The following is an 18445-nucleotide window of genomic DNA, read 5'->3' on the forward strand; positions in this document are numbered from 1 at the left end:
ACCCCTTTCTTTTCCCCTGCACCTTTCTTCCCCTAGCCGCTAGTTACTACTTGAATATTTTTATACTATATATACTTTGGACATGTGAGATTATTGCTTATTTCTATTTGGATCACTTTATTTTTTTAAAAAAAGAGTTTCCCTTTTTCTTCAAAAACCATATTCTAAGTGTTTTAGCTTGCCTTGCTGTGTGATATGTTGTATATAAGGGAACCATTCCTGCCTGAATTTGGTTAAACTTTTGTTGTGGATGTATACAATTTTTCAATTGACTCATTCTTCAATTTTAGTCTCCCAATTCTGTTCGTCTTTTCCAGTGTGCCAGATTAATTCTTGCCACTATCCTTCATTAAGCAATTCTTGTTGTGTCTTCAGTCTGTTTCTTGAGTCCAGATGTATCATGTTGGCATATGTGTTCAGAACTTTCTTACTGTATTTGTCCTTAAAATAAAACACATTGATGTAATTGTTTTGAAATAGGTCTTTATTGCATTCTATCAAGTAAAGTCCTAAATATTTCATTGGACCTTTTATTATTTCACAAAGAGTCTCTTTTTTTGTATTTTCTTCTTTGTAAGTTAAATCTTTATTTTCTTTTAATTGATTTTATATCCAGAAAAGTAACCATAATCTTTGATTACTTTCATCAGCTGTCATATGGAGCTTTGTGGTTTTGTAATTATTAGTATTGCATCATGTGCGTAACATTTCATCTTATATTCTTCTCCTTGAATTTTTATTCCAGTTATCTGTTTATCTTTTCATATCTTTTTGGCCAAGACTTCCAGAGCAATCAAAAATGAAGGGGATAGTGGACACCCTTGTCTTGTGCCTTTTCTAACTGAAAAGTCTGTGGAGAGCATTCCATTCACAGTAATCTTTGCTGCTTGCCATTGCTACATGCTTTCCATACAGGTTTTAAACTCTTCTCCAGGATTAATTTGGTTTAAGACCTGTAGTAAAAAAGGCCATTCCAAATTGTCAAAGGCTTTTTCTGAGTTTAGAAATATTACTGCTGCCTTCTTTTTCCATAATGTTGATGAATTCTAGTGCATTTATGATAAATCTGTTATCTTTCATCTTCCTTTTTGGAATGTAATCTCTCTGATCTGTGTGTATACTTTTAGGAATGCACTTCCTCATATGTTCAGCTAGTATAGTAGTAAATATCTTGTAATCGACATTCAATGAAGAAATTGGTCTATACTACTGGGGTTTCTTGGGTATTTTCCTTCTTTGTTCAAGTGGCATGTGCTTATGTATGTTTTATGTTTTGGCAGGTACAGTATAGATCTTTTAACAAAAAAATAGGAGAGGAAAGTAAATTAGAGCCCAAGTAAAGTATTTCTATGTCAGTAGTATTTTTATTCAAAGTTCACAATTCTTGTTATTTGTTACTCATGACATTTGTTAAACTCTCTTGAAATTATAGTATACAATTTATAGTTCTTTATTCTTTTTAGAATAAGAACAAGGATCCATGTCTTCAGGATGAGGTAACATCTTCTGTTTCACAACTTGCAACAAAGGTATGTTTCTTCTTGAGATGTGAATTTAAATTTATGTTCGATTCCTCCTGTTGGGGATATTTCAAGTATACTACTATTTGTTCAAGCAGCATTCCTTTGTTATATTTTTATTGGTCTATGACTGTTAAAAGATTGCTTTTGCATTATTGGGTATGTGTTCGTATTTCATAACAAAATAAATACAAATATATCAGTTTATATTCTTTAATTATCACAATATGTGTGATAATTTCATCTCTCATTTCTGTTTGTTTTTAGGATTTAAATTTTAATATTACAAAACCAATTTTTCTACTGGATGAGATAGCACTTTTTATGCTCAAATTTACGTGTTTATTCATATAGTGCAGAAGCTAAGCAGGGTCAGATCCAATTAGTATTTGGATGGAGGACCACCTACTAATTCCAGAACTGTTTGTGTAGTCTTATAACAATAGCTGTCTGAAAACACTAAAATAAGTAGTACAGGTAGTCCTCACTTACTGACCACAGTTGGGCTTATTGCCAGTCAGATTGTTAAACTATTTTAGTTATCACAGCAGGAATTTGGATTGCTTCAAATTGTGAAAAGGCAGTATATTTATTTAAAACCTTTTTAATTTCACAGTTCAGTCCAGAAGACAAAATACTATTGTTAGTATTGTATTTTGGTTGATTCTAAATTTACAGCTTTTTAAAAATAAAGTATCACTTAGTGTCATGAGTGCCGTTGAGCTGAAGACATCAGCGCAATGGCACACATGACAATAGCAAGGAAACAGGGGAAGGGGCTCAAGATAAGTAGCCATCAACTCACAAAGACTGAAGGACAAGAAACAATGGCTAAACGGATCGCGAGGCACACCCAAGCTGTTAGCGCTAATGCAACGGAGATCGCCCAGCTGACAGCAATCACCGGAGGAATAGAGAAACCGATGATGGGCGATCCCGGAATGCCAGCGGGGCCTCGCAACCCCTCACCTACCGGCAGGACAATGTGTTGGACAAAGGGGGGTGACGTAACGGTGAGTGAGGGGGCGCTGACCGGCGCGGGGTATTTAAACCCCGCACCGGCGCGCTCCTGTCACTCTCAGCTTTTTTCCTATACTGTACCTACACCGTGAATAAATCAGAGCCTGTTCCACAGAACCAGTGTCTGAGCATTATTCAGAGGTAGGCAGCGCATGACATAAAGCTGAGAGTCATAAACTCAGCCTCGCCGACCCCCACCGGACGACAACGAGCCGCGGGAGGAGTAGACGGCGAGAAGACCAGGAAGATGAGGCCGGCGCGACGCGGACAAGGAGGGCGAGCCGCACGGCAAGAAGCAGAGGAGGACCGACCGAGGCCAGAGGCACCGCGGACTCCCGGAGCCATGGACGCCCACCCGACCCAACCCGAGCCTCAGCTCCAACCCCAAGGGGAGATGGCGACGGAGGCAACCCGACCACGGGAAGGAGCAACATACCTTCCGAAACCAGCGGAGAACCCCGCACCCCACATCGCACCCCAGCAACGGGCATGGAGCGACAGCCCAACGGCGGTAAGCACGGAGGAGGACGATGGAGACACCCAGCAGACGGCGGAGGAAGCGGACCAACGGCCGAGAGAGACTGAACCCCACCGGCAACCCACCCCCGCCGACACACCGACAGAACCGGCCCCAGCGGCGGCGCGGATCGTGGACGAGGAAGCACGAGCTGGTCTGGCGGCCATGCAGACCCAACTGGAGGAACTCCGGACCATGCTTCAGTCGCTCATGCCCCCCGTGCCGCCCAACGACGTCCCCGCACAGGTCCGCACCCCGAGCGAAGCGCCGAACCCCCACGGGCCAAATGAAGGTCAACAGACGGCCCAGGCGGACGACACCACAGGCCGGGAAGCGAGAGGAAGGGCCGCACAAAACGCCCGGGCCCCAAAGGACTTCCCCATCTTCTTTGATGGGAACCCCGCGAAACTGTCGTTCTTTATCACGAACGCCAGGGAGTTCATGGGGAGGCACGGACACTCCTACGACTCCGAAGCGGACAAAATCGCTGCCGTGGCGATCAAATTACAAGACCGGGCGGCGGACTGGTACGTCCAACTGTACGAGTCCAGCTCCCCCGCCCTCGCCAACTTCCCCGCCTTCATCAAGGAGATGAGAAGCTACTTCGAAGACCCACTAGCCAAAGTGAGGGCGAAGAGCGCACTCCAAAGACTTAAACAGGGCACACGCACTGTCCCAGACTACGCCCTTGAGTTCAAAGCCCTCGCGGGGAAGGTCAGCGACTGGTCCGAGACCACCCTGCTGGGAATGTTCAAAAGGGGGCTCAACCGCGACGTACTGCAATGGGCCCTCTACCGCGACGACCCAGAAACTCTACACGGGTGGATCCACCTCGCGGGGAAAGCCGAACACGCGCACCGCACCTTCCTCATGACAACTACGGAAGACGCGAACTACAGCTGCAAAAAGGTACCCGCACCACACGTGGGGATGGCCGGCCCCACATACCCAAAGAAGAAATTTAATCGGGAGCCCTGCGGGAGGTGTGGAAAACTTGGGCACAAGACGGCGGATTGCTTCGCCAACCGACTGCCGACCAGTGCGCCTAAACCCACCCCGAAAGCTAGCCCCAAACCACCTAACCTGGTGCCGCCCCCTCACCGCCGAATGACCGTAGCCACAGCGACACCAGAGGAAGGCTGGGACGCCTACTGGGGGGAAGAGGACAACGTAGACCCAGACCAGCCGGCGGGAAAAGCCCCCCGCCTGCCCTGAAACGCATTGCGAGGCAGGCGGTGGGACAGCAGCGCGGACCACCTCGACGGAACGGCGAAAGCTCCGTGATAATGGCGGCAATTAAACTCTCTGCCGGCAACGGAGCCACCACGGCCGCAGCACTAGTGGACTCGGGGTGCTCAAAAAACCTCATCCACCCCGACTTAGTCGCCAAACTCGACCTCCGCTGCTTCCCCCTCCCCACGCCGCTGGCATTCCACCAGCTAGACGGCTCTACAGCGGGAGGGAAACCAGCTACGATGCAAACCGAGCCGGTCACCCTGCAAATGGGCACTCACACCGAACGCACATCATTCGTCGTCACCCACATCGGACGGCCCATTGCAGTCCTGGGAATGCCATGGCTCGCGACAAACAACCCGCGCATCAACTGGGAGACCCGCACCTTCACATTTGGCGACGGCAAGTATCGGGCACCAGTTCCAGCAGGCAGAACCAACCCCACTGTGGGACGAGCAGAGGCGACTACACAGGACAACGCCGCTACCACAGCAGACCTACCGGAACAATACGCCGACTTCTCCGAGGTCTTCGGAGAGGCGGAAGCTGACCAACTACCCCCCCACCACAAGACGGATTGCCGGATCGACCTGCTCCCCGACGTCCCCTTACCTAGACCGAAGATCTACTCGATGACCCCGAAGGAGATGGCAACCCTCCGGGAGTTCATCGATAAAAACCTAGAGAGGGGATTCATAGAGCCAGCATGCTCACCGGTCAGAGCCCCCGTCTTATTCCGGGAGAAGAAAGACGGCACCCTACGGCTCTGCACTGACTACCGGGGCCTAAACGCGGCTTCCCTGTCCAACAAATACCCCTTACCCCTGGTGAAAGACATGCTCGCCCACCTGTCCACGGGCAAAGTCTTTTCCAAATTGGACCTTCGCGAGGCGTACTACCGCATCCGAATCAGGGAGGGGGACGAATGGAAGACTGCGTTCAACTGCCCCCTAGGCGCCTTCCAGTACAAAGTGCTGCCGTTTGGACTCGCGGGGGCCCCCGGGGTGTTTATGCAGCTCATCAATGAGGTACTGCATGAACACCTGTTCAAAGGGGTCCTTGTCTACATAGACGACGTCCTTATCTACACGAAAACGCACAAAGAACATGTGACCCTAGTCAGGCAAGTCCTGGACAAGCTCAGAAGGGCACAGCTCTATGCCAAACCTACAAAGTGCGAATTTCATAAAGCGCGCCTAGACTACCTGGGGTACCGAATCTCCGGAGACGGCATAGAAATGGACCCCGCAAAAGTCAAGGCGGTGCTGAACTGGGAACGCCCCCGCAACAGACGCCAACTCCAGAGCTTCCTCGGCTTCGCGAATTTTTACAGGTCATTCGCCCGGGGGTTCGCAGAGATAGCCCTCCCCCTAACGGACCTCCTCAAAACCAAAGGGGTGGGGGACACCCGACGCGCCAAGAACCCGGGCACAGTATTGAATTGGACTCCCGCGTGCCAGACCGCATTCAACAAGCTGAAAGCGCTGTTCACGGAGCCAATCCCCGCGCACCCGGACCCAGAACGGCCGTTCGTGGTCCAAGCCGACGCCTCAGACTTCTCCCTGGGGGCCATCCTACTCCAAAAGGACCCCACGGGACTCCTGAAACCACGCGCCTACCTGTCGAGGAAATTTTCCGAGACAGAAAGGCGATGGCACGTCTGGGAGAAAGAAGCCTTCGCGGTAAAATCGGCGCTAGAAACATGGCGACACCTACTCGAGGGAGCCACCCAACCATTCGAGGTCTGGACCGACCACCGGAACCTCGAGGCCCTCCGAACGCCCAGACGCCTTAGCCCAAAACAGGTCCGATGGGCCCAATTCTTCAGCCGCTTTAAATTCCAGCTGAAGTTCATGCCGGGCAAAAAGAACTTCATGGCCGACGCCCTCTCCCGACTGCCCCAGGACGAAGAACCCGCCCCAGACACCATTGGGACGGTCCTATCCGCCTCGCAACTGGGGATGGCCGTGACCACCCGAAGCGGCGCTCGGAGGCAGCTCGACTCTACGGCGCAGCCGACGGCGGGACAACCTGCGACCAGACGAAGCCCACCGCAACTACCAGGGGGAATACGCACGGACCTCGCCGCCGCCCTCAAAACCGACCCCTGGTTCCTGGCAAACCCCGACAAGGTAACGATGGCACAGGACCTGGCATGGGGGGAAGGCAGAATCTATGTCCCGGACTCGCAACGCCAAGCGATCTTGCATAGGTCACACGACGCCAAGCAAGCGGGACACTTTGGGTTCCTCAAGACCCTACACCTAACAAGGCGTCAATTCTGGTGGCCCGCGCTCAGACGAGACGTGAAAGCATACGTAGCGTCCTGCCCAACGTGCGCTAGGGCCAAACGGGCACCAGGCAAACCCGTGGGGCTATTACAACAGGTGGCAGAACCCTCCCGCCCATGGGAGGAAATCTCTATGGATTTTATAGTGGACCTCCCACCCAGCCAGAAGAAAACGGCCATTTGGGTGGTGAAGGATTACTTCTCGAAACAGGCCCACTTCATCCCCTGCACGTCGGTCCCGTCCGCACAACAACTAGCCAAACTCTTCCTCATCCACGTATACAGTTTACACGGATGTCCCGCACGTGTGGTGACCGACAGGGGCACACAGTTCACCTCTAAATTCTGGCGGGCCTTCCTAAAGCTGACGGGGACCCAACAGGCCCTATCCACTGCCTGGTACCCCCAGACGGACGGAGCCACAGAGGTCCTTAATGCCACCCTAGAGCAATTCATACGCTCATACACCAACTATCATCAAGACGACTGGGCCGAACTGCTCCCGTTTGCCGAAGTCGCATACAACAACGCCGTCCACACGAGCACGGGGAAAACTCCGTTCGAGGTAGTCTCGGGGCGTGACTTCGTCCCCATACCGGAGCTACCACAACCCCCGGAACCCCAGGTGGACGCTAGCGACTGGGGACAGAAGATTGCGGAATCGTGGCCAATAATCACGGCAGCGCTGAAGGATGCACAGGCGGCCTACAAAGAGCAGGCCGACAAGCACCGGCGCCAACAACCAACGTTCCAGGCAGGGGATATGGTCTACCTATCCACCAAATTTCTAAAGTCACCCCAACCCTCGAAAAAACTGGGGCCTAAGTACATCGGGCCGTTCCGAGTCACGCAAACAGTGAACCCGGTGGCAATACGCTTGGACCTGCCACACAACCTACGGAGACTCCACCCGGTGTTCCACACCAGCCTCCTGAAACCGGCAACCACCTCTCGATGGCACCCAAGCACGCCACAGCCCTCACCGGTGATGATCGACAGGCAACATCACTTTGACGTAAGGGACATACTCGACTCTCGCAGGCAACGGGGAACTTTACACTATTTGGTCAGGTGGAAACACTCCCCCCACCCAGAATGGGTGGCGGCGCACAACGTTAACGCGCCTGACCTGACCCGGGCTTTTCACCGGGCATACCCCGACAAGCCGAAACCAAGGCTAGCAAGCCGTCACCTGTAAAACCCCTCCCCCGCGGGCCCCCCCGCCTACCGTGCCCCAAGGGAAAGGGCCCCCCCAAGCCCGCGACTTGGGTGGACCTCCCCCCCCGGGACTCACTCCCCCCGCCCCGGGCCCACGAGGCAGTAACAAGCGTTCGCCAGCACCCTCCCCCCGCCCTGGGCCCACGGGGGAGTGGCAAGCAAGCCAACAGGGCATCCTGGGGGCAACGCCCAGGAGCACACATAACAAAGGCAACGCACTTTGAATAAAAAAGAAGGGCCCTACCTGGAGCCGATAAGCACCCGACCAGCCACGCCTCTCTCCTCGCCGAACTGAGCCAAACTAACAGGGTGTGGCCGGAGCATGCGCACGCCAGGGTGTGACCTGGGCATGCGCACTAAGGACACACCCTAGGGAGGCACGTGGTAGAGGGCGGAACAAAGGGAGGGGCGAAAAATACTCCGGCGGGAATTTCAAAAAGTTTCTTTTGACAGCTCTCCTGGAAAAAAAAACAAAAAACAGAAAACCGGGGGGGGGCACTATTCGGACAGGGGGCAGTATGTCATGAGTGCCGTTGAGCTGAAGACATCAGCGCAATGGCACACATGACAATAGCAAGGAAACAGGGGAAGGGGCTCAAGATAAGTAGCCATCAACTCACAAAGACTGAAGGACAAGAAACAATGGCTAAACGGATCCCGAGGCACACCCAAGCTGTTAGCGCTAACGCAACGGAGATCGCCCAGCTGACAGCAATCACCGGAGGAATAGAGAAACCGATGATGGGCGATCCCGGAACGCCAGCGGGGCCTCGCAACCCCTCACCTACCGGCAGGACAACGTGTTGGACAAAGGGGGGTGACGTAACGGCGAGTGAGGGGGCGCTGACTGGCGCGGGGTATTTAAACCCCGCACCGGCGCGCTCCTGTCACTCTCAGCTTTTTTCCTATACTGTACCTACACCGTGAATAAATCAGAGCCTGTTCCACAGAACCAGTGTCTGAGCATTATTCAGAGGTAGGCAGCGCATGACACTTAGGTGAATATAATATTTACAAAAACACTGGAATAAAGAGCTGGAATATCCCGTATTAACAAATCAATTGCTAGGGGTTATAACAAGTATTAACTATGTTTCTCATAATCTCAAGATTAAGAAAATATTGACTTTCATGTTTATTGGTCATCCCAGAAAATGTTTTAAAATTGTAGACTGTCAAACTCACTATGCTGAAAGTGTAAAATGAGTAAGCATTTATTTTTACTGTATGCTATTGGCTTATCCCACTATTGCCCCCTTTTTTTAATAAGTACTTCTTCTTTCGTATCCAGATCAAACCTTAAGCTGCCAATATGATGCCACCTCCTTGGCTTTGTCATTGGCCAAAAACAAGTCATTTTCAGTGCATGCTATTGGTAATAATTGACAGGACAGCAGGTGGGCTGGATTCTGCATCTCTCCACATTCACATGGCATGTTATTATCTGTCAGCAATCCCATTTGAGCATATTAGTCTTGCACTTAGGCACTTCAACCCTCAACCTATTCAGATTCCTCCAAATAGCATAAGGGAGGTCAAATCCCTCAGCCATATTCTCCTCTGAGACTCTTCCTTCGTCAGTGATTTCTCTCCTCCATCTTCCAGTTTGGTTCTGCTCTTGCGTGCCCTCAAGAGTGTTTGTTCTTGCCATGAAATTCTTCCTAGATTTTAGTCAACGAGTTTGAGGCTCATACTCATACAGAGGGTGCCGGGGATCCTTCTCTTGTTTTGTTCTCTCAATATCTCCTGCTACTTCTCTCTTGATCTTGGGTGGTGCAATACCAACAAAGGGGTACATTTTCTCAGTTGGTGTAGGTTTAAGACAGCCTGTCACTATTTGTACTGTTTCGTTTACGGCGATGTCAATTTGTTTTGCGTGTGTAGATGCACTCCATACTGGAGCAGTGTACTCTGCTGCAGCAACACTCAAGGCCAAAAGCTGATGTTCGTAATGTGAATGGCCAGGCTCCCCATGTATAATTTGTCAATTTCCTAATAATGTTATTCCTCGCACTAACCTTGGCCTTAATATTCAGGCAGTGCTATTTAAAGGAAAGCATTTGATCAAGTGTCACACCAAGATACTTTGGTGTTGGACAATTCTGTAATTGGTTCCCTTGCCATGTAACTTTCAGTTGAGCCCCGGCATCTCGATTTCAAAGATGGAAAGCACACACTTGGGTCTTACTTGGATTACGCCTCAAATGATTAGTAGTGTAATATTGTCCTAATTTTTCAAGTGCTACAGGGGGTCTTCCAGCTATCTCATCAAAACTTGATCCTTGTGTAGCCACTGCTGTATCATCTGCATAGATAAACTGTCATGTGTTGTCGGGAACTGGTTGATCATTTGTATATATTATATAATATCAGGGACAGTATGCTCCCTTGTGGCAGTCCATTCTTCTGTAACCTCCATCTACTGTTCTTTCCATTCAAAATCACATAAAATCTCTGATTCTGTAATAGACTGCCAATAACCCTAGTGAGCTTACTGTCTCTGGTAAGACTATCTTGTGTAGCAATATCCTATGATTAATGGTATCATATGCTGCAGTTAAGTCAATAAAAGCCACTCCAGTAATCATCTTTTGTTCATAGCCGTCTTCAATATATTGCGTAAGATTAAGTATTTGGCCACAGCATGACCTCCCCAGTCTGAAACCTGCTTGCTCCTTCATGATTTTTCTATCAATAATATCCACAATTTGGTTAAGGATCATCTGTTCCAACACCTTGTAGAGATGGCAAACGAGTGACATCGGTTGATAATTTTTCGGGTCATCTGAGTCTTTACCAGGTTTCAGTAAAGCAGCAACTCTAGCCCGCCTCCACTGTTTGGGGATCTTAAACTCATCAATACAATTATTCATCAATTGTAAAAGCCACTCCAGTGTATGAGGGCCAAACTGTTCTATCTGTTCTTATTTCATCTATACCTGCTGCTTTATTTAGTTTCATATTCCTTAGGGCTTGCTCCAATTCAGATATTACAAAGAGGATATTTAACAATCCCTCCCTATGTTTCCCTGCTCGAATGACTTGTTCCTTTATCTTTTTCCTTTGTGTTTTCCCATTCTTAAACAGCTGGCTGGCTACTTGGTCTGCTGTTACACCAATATACTTATTCTGTAGTTGAGCTGGATCATCGCCTAGGGTTTTAAGTAGTTTCCAGGCTCGTTTGCTGTTCTGCTTCATGTCAGGATTCTCAACTAACACACAACAGCGCGAGTTTCGACTTTCAGCTAGTGCTTGCATCAGCTTTTCCCCTGCTTCGACTGTATCTTCCCGAAATGGTCTCATTATACACTCAAGTCTCGCTATGACAATTAAAATCTCCAATAATAAAATTAATTTGATCATACATAAAATTATCTGGTTCATTAAAACTAAAATTTACTTCTGGTGGTTTATAGACAGAGGTAACCAGGAATCGTGGAGTTTGAATGGTGAGAATTTTGATGTTATTTATTTCTGTCAATGCAGTTGATATGATACTGAGACCGGGCCTAACAAAAACTGCACTCCCATACTGATCGTGTGGTCTCTCAGTCACCAATTCTATTCCAGCCACTTTAGGTCTATTTTTTGCTATTCCACGATGTGTTTCCTGAACCAGAATTATATCACATTTATATTTATTGCACAAATCTGATAGTAAAATACTTTTAGAACTAGAAAACCCTTCAATGTTAATTGAGATTATTGTTAACATTGATCTTTTTGATGAGGTCATTCCTTAGTTTCTTTAGTTTGGTTTGATTTGGTCTGGTGTGTGAAGGATTAGCCGGCGGAACAAATTCGCCGTTGCCCAGGGTATTCCCAACTGTGAGATAGTACAATATTTTAGCTTAAAAAGAAAATCTCACAATCTTCAAGGAGGCTCCTTCTTTGTACCCCATATAGTTATATATTATATATTATATAGTTTTAATAACTATAAAGTTGTTAATATCGTGTTTTAAAAATTTGAATATCTCGAGTTATATTCTGACATTTGGAATTTATCACACTCAGGAATTATGGATTTATCAAACATGGAAGGCAGCAAAAATTTATTCTTCAGTGTTGGAAAGAGATTTACAATCTTAAATTGACAATATGTGTTCACTTTCTATTTATGAACTGGCTTTCTATCAAGGCAATGGAAACAGTGATTGATATTTCTCTTTGTGAACAGGGTTTAATTATGTTTTTAAAAACTGAATGATTTTTCGCTATGTGTAATATAGAGTACTCTGCAATATACCTATGTTTTTGTTGCTTCCTGTCCTGACTCCCAGGAAACACTCTGAGACAGGGAACTGGTCTCTAATGTTTTATTGATAATACACAACAGTAATCCTAACAAACTGAACAAACATGGGAAAACCCAGCCATATAAACCCCACAGGTTAAGGTGGTCCCAATCTGTGCCTCTTGGAATGGCTCACCAATTCCTCAGTGCTACGCATGCGCTTAACAGTCTGGAAGGGAGCCCCCTGCTCGCCATCCTTACTCATGACATCACCCTCCCCTCCAGATTCACATTCCATTTCAGCTCCCTCCCCTCCAGAGTCTTGATAAGATTCGCCGTCTGCTTCTAGGTCCCATGGGAACTGGGCAACGATGGAAAGTCTTCAAAGGAAAACTCCTCCAAGGACGAAGCAGTACTGCTCTCCAAGTCAGATAACGCCTCTGGGCCAGGTGGCTGCTGCTGGAAAACATCTAGAGAGTTAGAAAAGTCAGCCCCCCTCCCCCCTGGGAACTGTAAGCCCGAGGTGGAGGGCTGTGGTTCCCCCACCTCCTCTGTAACTGGAGGCAAGGCTTCGGGGGGGGGGGGGAGGTACACACTCACAAACTCCTCAGCTTGGGCTTCTTTGGCCTGCTCAGCCGAAAGAGGAATCTCGGGTAAAATGCGAGGCTTGGGTTTGTGAGGGAAAAGCTGATGAAAACGATGAACCAGTGCTGGAGCATGTACATCCCTGGCATTCTCCCACGTGCGCTCTTCCTCGGGGTAACCTTTCCAGTGTATGAAATATTGGATGCCCCTTCCCCTCCTCCTAGAGTCCAGAATGTCCTCAACCTCGTATTCTTCCTCCCCCTGCACAATTACTGGAGGTGGGGGGGGCAGTTGCGATCGTAAGGCACTTGGGGGAGGGTCCTTGGCTAACAATGATCTGTGAAAGACTGGATGGACTTTCATGGATGCTGGCAGCTATAAACGATAAGCCACTGGATTTATCTGCTGTACTACAGTGAAAGGCCCCACAAACTTAGAGTCCAATTTCTTGGATGGTCTGGTAGATTTCAAAAATTTGGTAGAGAGCCACACCTTGTCTCCTACCGCAATCGCTGGCCCTTCCTGTCTGTGAGCATCTGCAGCTCTCTTGTAAGCACTCTTTGCCCTGTTTAGCTGCTCCTTTAACAACTCCTGTGCGGCTTGTTGCTCTTTAAGAAAATCAGCCGCGGCTGGGACAGTTCCCTGCTGGGAGGAGGTGGGCAACACCTGAGGGTTAACCCCGTAGAGTGCTTGGAACGGAGACATCTGGGTAGATGACTGTACAGAATTGTTATAAGTAAATTCTGCCACGGGGAGCAGGGCTGGCCAATTGTCTTGCTGATAAGTGGTGTAACACCTGAGATACTGCTGTAACCATTGGTTAATTTTCTCTGCTTGCCCATTACTGGCAGGATGATGCGCTGATGACAGGTGGATCTGGACCCCTAATGACTGGAAAAGGGCCCTCCAGAACCTGGAAGAGAACTGTGGGCCTCGGTCGCTCACCACATGATTAACCATGCCTCTATACCTGAAGACATGGTCCATAAACAACTGTGCTGCGGCTGGTGCAGACGGGAGGCCCTTGCAAGGAATAAAATGTGCCATCTTTGTGAAAAAGTCCACTACCACCAGTATGGAAGTCAGCCCTTGGACCGGTGGTAAATCAGTGATGAAATCCATGGAGACAGTATCCCAAGGCTGACTGGGGGTGGGTAGGGGTTGCAACAGGCCTGTGGGCCTCCCTGGGAGAGGTTTGGCTCGTCTGCAAGTGTGACAAGAGGCAACATAACCCTTTATGTCTGCAACCATCTTGGGCCACCAGTAGTCTCTCAGAGCTCTATGGAGAGTCTTGAAAACGCCTCCATGGCCGGCCGTTTGGTGGTCATGGCAAAGTCTCAGTACTTCTTCCCTTAATGAAGGGGGGATATACAACCGCCCACTATGCCAGAGTATTCCTGCCTCCACATTGAATGGTGAGGCATTGTCTTGCAGGGCCCTCTGGAGGTCATCCATCCGGGCCCTGGCGTATGGGTCCTGTTGCTGCTGAGCTCTGGCTCTTGTAAATAGGTCCTCTGCTTGTCTGCCTGCTGCTAAAATCTCTGTCTGGCTCCCCCTCATAGACTGATCGAAGTTGTGAGGTTGTAATATAGTAGCCTGTACCTCCTGGTGAGCGGTGGGGCTTGCCTGAAAGGATCAAGACAGGGCGTCTGCCAAGCAGTTTTGCGACCCGGGCACATAAGAAATAACAAAATTGAAACGGGAGAAAAACTGGCTCCATCTGATTTGGCGTGGGGTGAGGGATCTGGTGTTTTGTAGAAGCTGTAAATTTTTGTGATCGGTACAAACTTTCACAGGAAAGGTCGCCCCTTCAAGCCAGTGCCTCCACTCTTGGAATGCTGCTTTAATTGCCAGCAACTCCTTGTTGAAAACATCATAGTTTCTCTCTGCTGGTAAGAGCAGGCGTGAAAAAAAGGCACAAGGCAGCAATGTATTCTCGGCTTTGTTTGTATATTGCAATAACACTGCCCCAATGGCAATATCTGAAGCATCTGAATACATTATGAATTGCTTCGTGAGATCAGGGTGCCTTAAGAGCGGCTGGGATGCAAAGAGCTGAAATTCCTGGAAGGCTGCTTGCTGTCTCTCCCCCCAGATGAATTTTGAGCCTTTCTTCAAAAGCTGTGTGAGGGGTCTAGTACGGTCACTGTAATTTTTTATAAAACGGTGATAAAAATTACAAAATCCTAACGACCTTTGTACCTCTTTAACATTTCGTGGAGGTGGCCAAGAGACAATTGCCTGGACCTTAGCAGGATCCATGGATATGCCTTCTGTTGATACTATATAGCCCAGGAAATGTACTTCAGTTAAATCAAAGGCACACTTCTCTAGCTTGGCGAACAACCTGTTCTCTCTCAGTCTTTGCAAAACATTACGTACATGGGTTACGTGAGTTGTGGCATCCTCAGAGAAAATTAATATGTCATCTAGATAAACGACCAGATACTTATCTAATAAATCAGCAAAAACGTGATTCATAAATCTGGAAAATATGGCTCCTGCATTAGACAAGCCAAAGGGCATAACAAGGTACTCAAATTTGCCAAACCTGGTGTCGAAGGCAGTCAGGTATTCGTGGCCCTCTTTCACCCGGATGAGATTGTACGCACTCCTGAGATCCAACTTGGCAAAAATGCGTGCCCTCTGTAAGCGATCTAGCAGATCCGAGATTAATGGCAGAGGATAGGATTCTCTTTTTATTACCTTATTGAGGGGACTGAAATCGTGTACTATTCTCATGGGTGTCTCCTGGGGTGCAGGTTCCAACGGGTCAGGCTTCTTTGGTATGAAGAAGGTCGGAGCAGACGCTGGGGAAGTAGATGGTCGGATAAATCCCTTTTGGAGATTAGAGTCTAAGTAATCCTTTAAGGTGGCGAGTTCCCTGGAGACATGAAATATTGTTTCTTTGCTGGAACTTTGGCTCCTGGTAGTAACTCAATGGTACAGTCACAGTCCCTATGGGGGGGTAGTGCTGTGGCCTCCTGTTCGCTGAAAACGTCTGCAAAATCCGCATACTTGGCTGGCAACTGGACCCCCCCTGCTTCAGTGACTGTGTTGGTTGCTGGAGAGCGTGGGGCGGCTTGAATCTTGTGGTGCTAGCATTCCTCAGCTGGGAAGGAGATTGCTCCTGTAGTCCAGTTCAGCAAGGGGTTGTGGATCCTCAGCCAAGGTGTGCCTAGGACTACCGGCACATTAAGTGATGCAGTAACATAAAGCTGGATCCACTCAGTGTGGTCTCCCGTTGTCAGTTGCACCGGTTCTGTGAGCCTTCTAATCGGCCCTGCCTTGAGGGGCTGGCCGTCAATGGTCTCCACTTCTATGGGGCATGGTAATTCTCTGGTCGGGATATTGCAGTCTTGTACGGTCTGCGCATCAATAAAATTAGTTGAAGCTCCAGAATCCACGAGGGCCTCTAGCTTGACCTGGTGCTCTGGGTTGTCATGGATTATTACTGGTAAGTAGTAAAAGGCTTGTCTGGAATCCTCGGAATGAGCCCTTCTTAATTGATTGATGGTCTCCCTGCTGAGCTCTGTGGAGGGAGACCGACGGAGTTTCCCTGATTGGAAACAGAGGCGGGGATGGGTCTTGTTTCAGCTGCCTGCCCTGGGGGTCTTACTAAGGCTGCTTGGCCTCTCGCTGGGCAAGCTCTCACCATGTGCCCCTGGGCTCCGCAGTAGAAACAAAGGGCTCTCTCTCTCCTTCTCTGCCTCTCAGCTTCGGAAATCAGTCTCCTGCTTGCCCCAATCTGCATTGGCTCCTCTTGTGTTGAGTGAGCGGCTGCTATGGGGAGAGTTGGAAATCCTGAAAACGCTCTGAGGGTTCTGTTTCTCCCCGGTTGCATCTGCCTAAGCTCCTCTAGTCTGGCATCTATGACCACCGATAACTGATATAGGGCTTCTAACGTAGCTGGTGTTCCCTGGCGCACTAATTCATTCTTAATCTCTTCATCCAGCCCCTGTTTGAATTGGTCTTTTAATGCACTCTCATTCCAGTCCAGATCTCCTACTAATAACTTGAAATCCGCAATGTAGATTCCCACCCTCTTGTTACCTTGCTTGAGCTTCCGAATTTCCCGGCTGGCCGTGGCTTCTCTGATCGGGTCGTCAAAGTGTGCTCGGAACCCTGCCAAAAAGTTCTGGTAGTCGTTGAGAATCGGGTCGTTGTTCTCCACCATGGGAATAGCCCATTTGGCAGCTGGTCCCTTTAGCAGGCCTAGGATGAAAGTGACTCTGGTTCTGTCTGTGGGAAACTCTGCGGGTCTGCTATCGAAGAACATAGTACACTGTGTGAAAAAGATTCTCAGCTGTCCTGCTTCTCCTCCAAATTTCTCTGGTAGCCTGCCCTGGGATCTCAACATTACTGGTGGAGCTGCTGCTGCTGCTGCTGCTGCTGGTGCCGGTTGTGGGTTAATCGGAGCTGGTTGTTGTAACTGCTGTAGCATGGCAGCTTGTAATGTGTTGATCTGGAGATCTACTTGTTGGTGGTGGTGTTGTAGGGCTGCTGCCAATTGCTGGATGGCGAGCCGCATTTCTTGGTTTTCTGCAGACATTTCTAAAAATCTCTCCTTAATTTCTTGTTCCTCCCTCTTTCGATGGGAGTAGGAGTTTGTTAGGATTGATGTCCTGACTCCCAGGAAACACTCTGAGACAGGGAACTGGTCTCTAATGTTTTATTGATAATACACAACAGTAATCCTAACAAACTGAACAAACGTGGGAAAACCCAGCCATATAAACCCCGCAGGTTAAGGCGGTCCCAATCTGTGCCTCTTGGAATGGCTCACCAATTCCTCAGTGCTACGCATGCGCTTAACAGTCTGGAAGGGAGCCCCCTGCTCGCCATCCTTACTCATGACACTTCCTTTTTCTTTTCTATTTGATTGTCCTTTGACTTTTTTTTCTCCTTCTCCCTTTATATATTAAAGCAATACTTTCTTTAAAAAGAAGAGGGATGCTTATTTTACATAAATGCACTTTGCAAACTTCCCCTTCAGTTGCTTTGCACAACCCTTTTAAGAGATACCAACCTTTTAAGAGATTGTGTAACTTTTATATTGTATGCCTGAATATATGAGATACAGTAGCTACAGTATATATAAAACTGGTTATAATTCAGTGAAGTAGTGCATTTCTCCAGTCAAATAATACTTATCTTTTGTAAACAAAAGGTTATTCAGCTTGTCAAGTGGCACATATTTGAATAAGAATAGAAAAGGCAATTTCTTGAGAAGAAAGGTGCTAACTCAGAAATTGTAGGTAAACTTCAAAGACGTAATAGCAACTAGTCAGTTATATATTCTTCACCTCCACTGCATATTCCTTAGTGACCTCATATCTAGCTGATAGGTTCCTGGAAGAACTATGGACAGAAGTTCACAACATTGTTCAAGAGGTGGCAACAAAATACATCCCAAAGAAAGAGAAAACCAAGAAGGCAAAATGGCTGTCTGCTGAGACACTAGAAGTAGCCCAAGAAAGAAGGAAAGCAAAAGGCAACAGTGATAGGGGGAGATATGCCCAATTAAATGCAAAATTCCAGAGGTTAGCCAGAAGAGATAAGGAATAATTTTTAAACAAACAATGCACGGAAGTGGAAGAAGACAATAGAATAGGAAGGACAAGAGACCTCTTCCAAAAAATTAGAAACATTGGAGGTAAATTCCAGGCCAAAATGGGTATGATCAAAAACAAAGATGGCAAGGACCTAACAGAAGAAGAAGAGATCAAGAAAAGGTGGCACAAATATACGGAAGACCTGTATAGGAAGGATAACAATATCGGAGATAGCTTTGACAATGTGGTCAGTGAGTTAGAGCCAGA

The 18445-nt window shown here is 48.2% G+C and overlaps 1 protein-coding gene across 1 annotated transcript in view; it reads left to right on the top strand.

Moving 5' to 3' along the window:
* The window catches only part of TDRP (testis development related protein), a 53902-nt gene that overhangs the window by 18045 nt on the left and 17412 nt on the right, over positions 1-18445 (top strand). Inside the window, exon 3 of the mRNA XM_063313945.1 lies at positions 1464-1529. Coding sequence (XP_063170015.1) covers positions 1464-1529 — 66 coding nt within the window. The remainder of the gene's footprint in view (positions 1-1463; positions 1530-18445) is intronic.

The sequence above is a fragment of the Candoia aspera genome, chromosome 1 (genome assembly GCF_035149785.1).
Source record: "Candoia aspera isolate rCanAsp1 chromosome 1, rCanAsp1.hap2, whole genome shotgun sequence".
NCBI lineage: Eukaryota > Metazoa > Chordata > Lepidosauria > Squamata > Boidae > Candoia > Candoia aspera.